General features: G+C 26.8%; 3 protein-coding genes across 3 annotated transcripts; 2 read left to right on the forward strand and 1 right to left on the reverse strand.

Moving 5' to 3' along the window:
- Nucleotides 1-520: 520 nt before the first annotated feature.
- Nucleotides 521-1,225, forward strand: LOC113372920 (general transcription factor IIH subunit 5-like). Its single transcript, XM_026613256.1, has 2 exons — nucleotides 521-696; nucleotides 1,012-1,225. The coding sequence occupies exons 1-2, from the start codon at nucleotides 662-664 to the stop codon at nucleotides 1,196-1,198; spliced, it is 222 nt and encodes a 73-aa protein (XP_026469041.1). The 5' UTR covers nucleotides 521-661; the 3' UTR covers nucleotides 1,199-1,225.
- Nucleotides 1,193-1,785, forward strand: LOC113372919 (zinc finger HIT domain-containing protein 1-like). Its single transcript, XM_026613255.1, has 2 exons — nucleotides 1,193-1,459; nucleotides 1,544-1,785. The coding sequence occupies exons 1-2, from the start codon at nucleotides 1,230-1,232 to the stop codon at nucleotides 1,764-1,766; spliced, it is 453 nt and encodes a 150-aa protein (XP_026469040.1). The 5' UTR covers nucleotides 1,193-1,229; the 3' UTR covers nucleotides 1,767-1,785.
- A 1,914-nt stretch (nucleotides 1,786-3,699) lies between these two features.
- On the reverse strand, nucleotides 3,700-4,995 carry LOC113373063 (methyltransferase-like 26). Its single transcript, XM_026613396.1, has 3 exons — nucleotides 4,914-4,995; nucleotides 4,327-4,555; nucleotides 3,700-4,268 (listed from the first exon to the last, which is right to left on the reverse strand). Coding segments are annotated over exons 1-3 (636 nt in total). The 5' UTR covers nucleotides 4,916-4,995; the 3' UTR covers nucleotides 3,700-3,863.
- Between the last annotated feature and the right edge of the window lie 6,037 nt (nucleotides 4,996-11,032).

An 11,032-nucleotide genomic window follows, 5' to 3' on the forward strand; every position in this document is an offset into this window, starting at 1 on the left:
TACAATATTAAGGAGAAGTAATTTAGTGAATATTTTTAAATAAAATATTTACTACTTTACTTTCATTTATTGTCATTATTAATATTAATCATATTTCAAGGAGTTTTTTTTAATAATAAAATATTAATATATATGTATTTAAATAATTTACTGCGTTTTTTAAATCTTACTTTGATGAACTTTTATTATATTTTGGTTCTATATAAATATACTTATTCAGCAAAATTTAATTTTAAATCTATATATCATCCTATCATGCAAAATTCTTTATCTAGATTTGTATTTATTTAAATTAGGCATTTACAAATTGTTGAAACTAAATTGTAATATTTTTGTAAACATTTTGCAGACATTTGCTGTATTTTTTATATACATATATATTGTTATTTATTAAGAAAAATTCACATTTATCTTATTTTCAAAAGTTTCAAAACAAAAATTTGAATTTTGCGTCATTTTTTTAATGACATGAACAATATCGACGTTGCTAACTTCAGTATGGTTCTGATGACAAAGAAACGTCAAATAAATGCAATAATTATTTAACCATCATTATTTAATTGTTTTTTCGTGAAACTGGTGATAATAAAGTGATAGAAATAAATTAAATAAATTTTGAGGCATTGCCTAAATATTATCTTCAATGTGAGATCACTTTAAAATGGTTAATTTAAAAAAAGGAGTCTTGGTGGAATGGTAAGAAATTTTTACTTATAAGCATGTTTTAAATTATTTTAACATTTGTGGGTGTTAATATATAGCATAAAGCTTTTATTATGTACTGTAATTGTATATAAATACATACAAAAGCATTTGCAAATGGTAAATGTCAAATTTTAACTAGTTTTGACATTTGTGTTAACATAACCTCAAATATTGTATGAATAATTTATTTATAGAATTTATTTAAAGCACAAACGTGTATGTTTAGTTTCTATGCATAACTCTCACATATGTTAATGTTTACTACGAGAATGATATCAATATTATATATAAAGGTTATTTTTTTAGTGATCAGGCTATGAAACAATTCCTCCTCCATCTAGACGAAACCCAAGCCCTAGGATCAAGATTCATAATCGAAGACTTAGACGAAACCCACGTTTTTATCTCCGCTGACATCCTAGAAACCCTACAATCCAAAATTGATGATTTGATGGACCAAATCAGCTTCCCGTTACATGAAAAAGGATTGTAAATTCTAAAAAACTTTGTAGTTTCTGTTTGAAATGTCTCGAGAGTCTGGTAGAATTAGAGATGTGGAAAAGAAGAGGGTTTTGGACGATGTCAGTAGACAGCGGAGGGCTAGAAAGGCTTTAGAAGCTTTGGAGCAGGATAATTTTCATGATGACCCGCATGCGGATTTGGTTATGTCTAAGAAAGTACCAAAGTTTCAGGATAATTTGGATAATAAAACCAGGAAGAAGAAGTCTAAGAGTGCAGAATATTATAAAACAAGGTATATCAACCTCATTATCTATTTATATCTATATATTTATATTTATATTTTTATTTATATATTTCTATTTCTATTTATGTTTAGATTTCGTAAGTCTCTAGCCCAAATGATAGAAGATGACAAATTGACAAACGAAATTAACTATTCTACTGCTGTAGCAAAGCCTTCAGAAAAACCGGACAGACATTTCTGTGCGGTTTGTGGATTTCCAAGTAACTACACTTGCACAACTTGTGGCAGTCGTTATTGCTGTGTGAAATGTCTTAATACGCATCAAGATACCAGATGTCTCAAATGGACTGCTTAGTAATTATGTCGATATGTTTATTTTTTTAATAATAGGTAACTAATGAAATAAATTTAAGATAACTTATCAGTTCATTTTGTTTTTGCATATTTATAAAGGTAATTACAATGCTAGTAATGAATTTATTTATTTATTTTTTTAACTCTTGTCCAGGTTATTCAAGTGATTTTATAATATATTCAGCTACTATTATTACTGTTTTTCTTCATTAAGAACTTTTTAACATCTAAATGAAAATAGTAAAGGATATAAATTTGTTTTTAGTGAGCTCATATTTTTTTTAAGACTAACTATATTATTAACAAATCAGAATTTATTTTTTATTATTTAGAAGAAATATCCAAATTGAGAACTTTTTTTTTAGTAATAAAAAGAAACAATTGTACAATTAATGAAATTGCAATTTTTTACAAAAATTTACAGAAAAGTAGTTCAAGAATTTATAATTTCATATATTAAAAATAAGATTTATAATTTTTTCAGATAATATATATTCTCTTCAGCCAATTTACAGCATTCTCATGCAATTTACATTTTTAGACAATTTACAACATTTTTAGACAATTTACAACATTCTTAGATTTGCAACATTTTCAATTAATTTACAACATTTTCAGACAATTTGCAACATTTTCAGACAATTTGCAACATTTTCAGATAATTCATAACATTTTTAGACAATTTACAAAACTTACACACAATTATATTTTCTTTTCAATTTATAATATTTTTAGACGGTTACAACATTTTAAGACAATTTATTACATTTTTAGACAATTTAAAACACGTTTGGATAACTTATAACATTTTCAGGCAACTTACAACGATTCCTGGGCATCAAGAACGATTTAAATATTATAGAATGATTTTAGAGCATTTGCAACAATTGCAATGCATGGCTGGCTTCGCTCTCAATACTGGTATTGAAACAGATTGTACGTTTTCAAAAATGCATAATTCGATTTTGATGAAACTTGACACACATTGTTACTATACTTTACCAAAAATGTGACCAAAATTTAAAATTGGTACATTCAATAGTTTTTGAGATATACGAGGTCGATGGGCGACTGGCTTTGCTCTCAATATTGGTAATGAAACAGATTGTACTTTTTCAAAAACACGTGAGAAATCCTTGATAGTGGAGGTTTTCCAAATAATTATATACCTATATCATTATATAGAACTTTTTAACATCTAAATGAAAATAGTAGAAAATAGAAATCGATTTTTAGTAAACTCGTATCATTTCTTTAAATCAAAATCACAATTCACAATTTATTGCATTGACTATAATTAACAATTTTGGAGTTAAGAAATCTGAATAAAGATATTTTTAATGACTAAAATTTTTTACAAGAATTTCACGAAAAAGTGAGACAGATTTATAATTTTTTCAGATAATATATAATATCCTCAAGCAATATGTACAATTTTCAGACAATTTTTAACATTTTCAGACAATTTACAACATTTTCAAATAATTTATAACATTTTCAGACACTTTGCAACATTATCAGACTATCTGCAACAATTTCAAACCATTTTAGACGTTTTTTTCTTTTTTTCTTTAACATTTAAAAAAATCTGTGAGTAATGTTTGATAATTCGTCATTTTTTCTTTAATTGTGTTTTTGAAAATTTGTTTATTTACTTTATGTATTAAGTATATCATTGTATTTTGTGCACTTTATAATTTTTAGGCTGGATTTGTTTGGATATTTACATCTCTATTATGCAATAACATATGGTTTAATTTGCCATAACTTCCATATCAAAACACTTTAGCTACCTCAAAATTTATTTTTATTTTACTAAGATTTGTGTAACAAAAATTAAGTAGATATTAGAATTGTGTAAAAAAATTAGATTGTGGGATGATTTCATTTCTTTCTTTACAAATTATATTGTGGACAAACTTCGTTCTATGCAATTTTAATATTTAGAAAGACTATTTGGATTTTAGGACATCAAGAACAATTTCAGACAATTAACAAAAATTTTCTAGACAATCCACAACAAATAAAAAACTCCTCCTAGCCAAGAAATAAAACCAAATCCCATCCAATTTATAAAAATATATTATCAACATTAACTTCACAATTCCTTTCCATTATTCCTTTTCCAAATCAGCACTTTATTATTAGCAGGCATCCCAATAATCTCCGATAACCAAATTCCATGTCTCTCTGCCATTTGTTTCAAAAGATTAATATCTCTAACGCCCCATTCAGGATTCTGCATCCTTAAGCCTTCATCAAACCTGACATTACTTTCAGGAGAAATGACCCCGTTTTGACCATAAGGCCCGTAAGTAATCAATAGACCATCGGGCTTTAATAACTCTCCTGAGTTAGAAAAAAGACCTTCCGTACAAGATATTGGTGAGATGTGTATCATATTTGCATTGTAGATGTAATCAATATTGTTTTTAATAAACATTGGCGATTGGGGCCATTTGGTCCAGTGTTGGGTTACATCGATGTTCAAAGGAGGATTGACCTAACAAAAAATAATTGCTGAGTGCTAATACAAAGTTTGAACAAGTCTTTTATCTTACGTTTTCTGTGGGACATTCCTCACCCCATACGTGTATGCTGCACATCATATCTTTATCGTACTCAGAAGGTTGGAATGTTACATTGGGAAAGTTTGGGGCAAAATGTGCAATGTGTTGACCGGTGCCGGAGGATATTTCCAGGAAGTATCCTGCGGTGTTTGAAATGTACTTTTTGAGTACTTCAAGAATTGGTTCCTTGTTGCGTTCGGCTGCTGCTGCTGTACGTTTCCTTGGAAAAAGATTTATAAAAAAATATACTAATTTTGAAAAACTATAATACTAAAACTATGTTACCAGTCTATGAATATATATTTTATACTCTATGTTTAATTTTTGGGTTAAGAATTATTAAAATAAATTTATCAGTTTGTGCTGAGCCTTGCTTGGACAAGTTTCTTTATAATAATAATAAATTTACAAGTCACAAAGTTAAATATGTTTAAAGTTAAAGTGTGTTTAGTGTAAAAATATGTTCTAGGTAAGTACCCAATAACGTTTAACATATTAAAAGTGGTTTAGGTTTATGTATTTATAAATATTTTAGCAAACTATTGGCATAATTCTAATTAAATATATTTTCTGCTTACATTGTAATATTTATTCAAGTCCAAAACACTTTTTAATACATGAATTTATTACTCTAAACATCAAATTTAAACTATATTGGTTTGAGGTTAGAAATGCCAAAAGTCAAACGTCAAACTTGACAGTTGGTTTAAAGATGTCAGTTGTGACAGGTTCATTTTCAAATGTGTTTTAAAATTAATAATTAATTAAATAGATGTTTAATAATTAAATCGAACAGTAGACGACATAAAGGTTTTGAGTAAAACCACTTTGAATTCGACCTTTCATTTTCTTTGGAATTTAATAGAAAATTTGGGACATTTGTTTGGTTTTTGTCAAATAACTTGAAAATTTTTTTTGGATACTGTTATTTGTGTATATTAGTATAAACTAGATAAAATTTACTATCAAGTAGTATAAATACTTAAGTAAATACATAAGTAGTTATATATACTTAGATATCAAAATTTTGAATAATTTGTAGTTGAAGGGCAGATTTGAGTTTGATAAATAGCTATAGGTAGATTCGGGACATTTTTTTTACATTTTGTCAAATTAATTGAAAATTTTGTTCTAGACATTTAAATTTTTTTATATAAGTTTAAACTTATATTACATATACATAAAATTGTTCTATGCACTTTGATATTGAAATTTTGAATAATGTGTAGTTGAATTGCAGATTTGAGTTTAATATAAATATAAACTAGATAAAATTTACTAACAGTATAAATTGTATTATATACTTGTATATCAAAACTTTGAATAATTTTCAGTTGAAACGCAAATTTAAACGTAATATGTAGATTTGGGACTTTTATTTACTTTTCTTCAAATAACTTTTAATTTTTTCTTCAAACAATTTAATATATTTACATTAGTGAAAACCAGATAAAATTTACAAAAATTTAGTACAAACTAGTATATATACTTGGAAACTAAATTTTCGTATAATTTTTAACCGGATCGCGAATTTGTGTCTGTCATTTTATCAAACAACTTGAAAATTTTGTTCTAGACATTTCAATTTATTTATATTAGTAAAAAATAGATAAAATTTAGATTCATAAATCATAAATAATATTAAAAGCAAAGACTGCTATTCATGATTTTGTTAAAACTACAGTGATGATATCAAATTGTTCGATTATAATAAATGATTTATTTGAAGTTGAATCCATGGATACTATCCATGGATTGTTTTAAGAGCTTTTTTTTAACTTTGGAAATGATATCAAGTTATTCGATTAACATAAATGATGTACCTACAAATTATTCAAATGTTTTTATTTTTTCACCGAGTTTTTGTGGTTTTACTTTCAAATAAAATATTCAAAGCTTACCTATTGTTACTAGTCTGGTATTAAGTAACAAGTAATCTTATTTTAAATGTATATCCTTAGAATGAATATTTATTCTTTTCACAGGTACTTATGCACTTATAGGAACAGGAACCATAAAATCTGGGTCTCCCCTATACTAAAGGAAATTTATGATCAAAAACTTATTGGACAAAGTTTTTGAATGATTTTTTATTACACCAAGGACGAAATCATCCTGTTTGATGAGCTTTCAGGGCGTGTTCCACTGGAAAACAACAAAAACTTTGGTTGCAACATCGGAATTTTAGCAAAAAAAATAGATTTGTTTTCGCTATTTTGGAAATGTTTTTACTGATTCCAAAAGATTTTCGAACGCTGATTTCAAAAATGCTATCTATTTTTGGATAAGCCCACATACACCCCCCCGAAAAATCGAAATCTTTGGTTGCAAAATCAATTTTTCTTTAAAAAAAATCGGCTTTCTTCGCGATTTTCAAAATGTTTTGATTGGTTTTGATTGATTTTGGGACGCTGATTTCGAAAATATTATCCGTTTTTGGGTAAATCCACATACACCCCCCGAAAATCGAAATCTTTGGTTGCAAAATCGATTTTTTAAAAAAAAAAATAGTTTTTTTTCGCGATTTTCAAAATGTTTTGATTGGTTTTGATTGATTTTGGGACGCTGATTTCGAAAATATTATCCGTTTTTGGATAAATCCACATACACCCTCCGAAAATCGAAATCATTGGTAGCAAAACCAAAATTTTACTAATGAAATTAAATTTTTTTTTCGCGATTTTCAAAATGTTTTGACCGATTCTGATAGTTTTCGAGGCGCTGATTCCGAATATGAAATTAGTTTTTGGAAAAAAAAATTCTTCTGCCCTTGGTACCAAATTGAAGTTTGAAAAATTGCCAACTTTGAAGCAGATTTTAACTATGAAGACGATGATAAATTTGTATTTTTTTTGGTTTGGTATAAAGATTGTACTTTAGTCTACACAAAGCATTAATTAAAATTATTAATTTCATTCATTAAGTGCCTTAAAATTGCATTTGAAAGTCACGATTTTGGCCAATTTTGGCTGCTCCTGATAGACTGTCTTTTTATCGAAAAAATAATAAGATTTTTAAATTACACCAAAGTAGGTTTGGTTTACTGCTAACCAGGCGTAAATATAAATTTATTAAAAATTATCCTCCTACTTTTTCTTATCTTTTATATATATATATATATATATATATATATATATATATGCGTGTATATATATATATATATATATATATATATATGCGTGTGTATATATATATATATATATATATATATATATGCGTATATATATTTATTTATATATATTATATATATATATATATATATATATATATATTATGTCGATTTTTGTAATACTGACACTCAATAAATTTAATTCTATCTATATGTCTTATTTATTTACACAGTTTGAAAAATTATTGGTTCCAAATATTTTTTTCAGTTAAATGGGGTTCGAACTGGCGAAACTCGAATTGATATTCTGGCCTGAATCGTATCTTTACGACCTCGGCCATTCGCACATTTGGCATACTACATTTTTAGGAAACTTATATCTTTCAGTTTGAAAATAACACTTTATATTTTTACAAAAGACAACGGTTTCGTAAAACCAATTGGCCGAGATGGTTAAGTGACCACTACGATTGCTCAGCGTGTCTCGGTTCGATTCCCAAGAGGCTAAAAAAAAATCGAATGTATAGTTTTTCAAATTATCAAATATTAGTTCAAAATATTAAATTCAGGTGTCGCATTTCGACCTTGACACTTAGAATATTTCTGAAAAACAAAAAACTCAAGTTTCGCACTTGACTGTAAGAGAGATACACATAAAGAGAAAAAAAAAAGAAAAAAAAAAGAGGAAGCACTGGGGAAAGAGAGGGGTAGAGGCAGATGATGAATAAGAGAGATGTGTATGATACATATTCTTTATTAAAATTCAATATTAATATAATATAGGAATAAAAATAACTTTTATCATCAATAACTTAAATAGCCGAGTGGTTTAAGGGACCGCATACTCGGTGAAATCGCTCTGGAGGCACAATGTGAGCAGGATCGAGTCCAGTTGAAGGCGACGACAAGGAACTCTGAAGCAGAAAAAATGGAGCAGTGCTGGTGAACGGCTGTTGGCGAGCGCAAAGGGTCCTGAAACGAACACACCAAGTGATGGTCAACCAGAGGTCCATGATGCGAGAGGTCACACGCAGAGAGACACATTGTGGAAGATGCATGCCGAACCCAAAAATCTACCCAAAAACCACAACATGCGAGAAAAAAACACCAAAAAAGGAAAAAAAATGTGAAAAAAAAGCGAAAAAAGGGAAAAAAAGGGGAAAGAGGAGGAGGAGGAGGAGGAGGGAAGGGGGGGAAGACCTAAAAAAACCCCCTAAGTCCCAGATCAATTTTTCTCTTTTCTGTTCAGCGTTGAAACTTTTTATGGTTTTTAGTGTTCCCTCACACCAATTCCCAAAGCCAACACTCGAATGAAATAAAGTCCACGTTGAAATTTCACAACGAGAAAAAATTACTGGGACTTAGTTAAAATATTTAACTTTGCCCCAATAAAATTTTCTCATTGTGAAATATTCAATGTGAGCCTCATTCATTCGAATGTTGGCTTTGGGATGACATAGCATGCATAAATAACTCGTCTGTCTTAATTGAAAAGGTTTCAGAAAATTTGGACTTAGAAAAAAAAAAATATCTGAAAGGACTTAGAAAAAAAAAATTATTCGAAAGAATTATAATCAGAAAATTTGGACTTAGAAAAAAAAAATATTCGAGAGAATTATTTATTTAATCGATGAAATGAAATGATATTAATCGAATTAAAATTGTTTGTACGACTTGATAAAACATGTGAAACCTTTACAATTAATCGAGACAAAAACAAATTTAGTTGACTTGAATAATATACAAATTATTAGAAAAAGCCATAAAAGAAATTCAATAAAACATGTAAAATGAAATAATGAAAAATGTTCGAAAACTTGAACGTTAAAAACTTCAAAACTGTTTAAAGCTGATTGTTATCCTTTGTAATCGAATTAAATAATTTTTACTACTTGAATCGAATAATAAACTTGTAAACAAAATTATGATTTGTCTAATCATTCAAGTCAACTCTTCGAAACTTTGATTGCAAGTCTTGATCAAAATTGTTTTAGCAATAAAAGAATAAAAATCTATAATTTTGCTATGCAGCAATTATTTAAAATAAAATTACAGTAAAGTATTTTAAAAGCTGAATTTAATTAACAATTTGGTAAGTCGTATTGAATATGTGAAATAATTTGATCAAAACCAACAATCGTGTTATCCATAAATAAGAATGCACATGCAGTCAATATCGCTACAGGGAAAACACATGATTCTGATACTGGAAATGTCAAATACAAATACAAATATTTTTTCTGTATAATAATGAACAAGAGGTGTGACAAAAAAAGAGATTTTTTATAAAGAAATTTGTAATTTGTAACAAAATACCATCAATTTAGGAGTTACCTAAGGAAGGATGCTAAGACCTCTTCAACAAATAAGTAGTCGATGCAAACAAAAACTGTATTGGTTAACTAATAATTTGGTAACAAAAATTAAATATATAAGAATTTTGAATTCTACATAATATTTTATCAGCTCATAGTGTTGTTATAGAACAAAAGAATTTCTGGTGGAATATTATTATGGAATTGTAATAATATAAATTACTTTCAATGTCTTTGATACATACGAGAAGTACAAACTTTTATCTTTTATATTGATTTAAAACATTCATAAAATTTTAATTGATAAGTAAATTAAAAAAACTGAATCAACATGTTTTCCCCATAACAAATTAAATATGAACATAATCTTTTATACATATGTCTGCCAAATTAATTTAAAATCTTTTGTTAGCATAATATTTGTAGTTGAATAAACAAAGAATATATTGCATTTTATGCATTAAAAATTAATAAAGTATATCTTATTAAAGAAAATGATATCGACGCGAATATAATAGAATAAACAATATTTTCAGCAGATATATGTATACAACTATATTAATAATGCATGAGCCAGAAAATATTTCACTAAAATATATACAGGCTGCTTTATAAATGATATCGGATAAGAAAGGCAAAAGTTCTCAAAGCAACTTTCAATTAATTTCATTTAATATGAAAAACAAGCATTTAATACATAACTATATAAGTAATATTATCATTACAAGCATAAAAGTAGCATGTAAACAAACTCGGTCATTAATTGTAAACCTTTTTCAGTAAATAAATTATGAGTAATATCTTTTTATTTATTTCTATTGAAATTATAGTTTCACTAAAGATGACTTAATATATTGTGTTGAAGTAAAGATTTTCAAATTTATTCAACTGCTTTAAATTCAAAAATAAGAAAAACTTAATGTATATATACTGCATATGTAGTACTTTATTTCAAATATTCAATATTTAATTCTTATGCGTATATATATATATATATATATATATATATATATATATATATATATATATATGATAAAATTGTTCTTGTACATCCATCCAGTAAATAAAAACAGTTTTATTAAAGGAAAATGTTTTTATTATGGAAACATACGTTTAGGGTCTTGATTTGACCCATCTTCAGTGCTACAATTAAATATTTCAGGATTACAATTTAAAACTATATAAAAAATACATAATTACAGAAAAATATAAATGAAAACATGTAAAAAAGCATGAATCTAACCAATTTAATAAATTAAATAAATAAAAACAT

This window comes from Ctenocephalides felis, unplaced genomic scaffold, assembly GCF_003426905.1.
Source record: "Ctenocephalides felis isolate EL2017-DRISC unplaced genomic scaffold, ASM342690v1 CF-g0.4_SCAFFOLD_01604, whole genome shotgun sequence".
Classification (NCBI taxonomy): Eukaryota; Metazoa; Arthropoda; class Insecta; order Siphonaptera; family Pulicidae; genus Ctenocephalides; species Ctenocephalides felis.

What these genes read in the sequence shown, in the direction of transcription:
- LOC113372920 (XM_026613256.1), top strand. Translation starts at nt 662, where the DNA reads ATGGTTAATTTAAAAAAAGGAGTCTTGGTGGAATG. An exon ending in AAAGGAGTCTTGGTGGAATG is followed by an intron (nt 697 to 1,011) that starts GTAAGAAATTTT and finishes TTATTTTTTTAG; the next exon opens with TGATCAGGCTATGAAACAAT.
- LOC113372919 (XM_026613255.1), top strand. Translation starts at nt 1,230, where the DNA reads ATGTCTCGAGAGTCTGGTAGAATTAGAGATGTGGAAAAGAAGAGGGTT. An exon ending in GCAGAATATTATAAAACAAG is followed by an intron (nt 1,460 to 1,543) that starts GTATATCAACCT and finishes ATTTATGTTTAG; the next exon opens with ATTTCGTAAGTCTCTAGCCC.
- LOC113373063 (XM_026613396.1), bottom strand. An exon ending in AGGAATGTCCCACAGAAAAC is followed by an intron (nt 4,269 to 4,326) that starts GTAAGATAAAAG and finishes ATTTTTTGTTAG; the next exon opens with GTCAATCCTCCTTTGAACAT.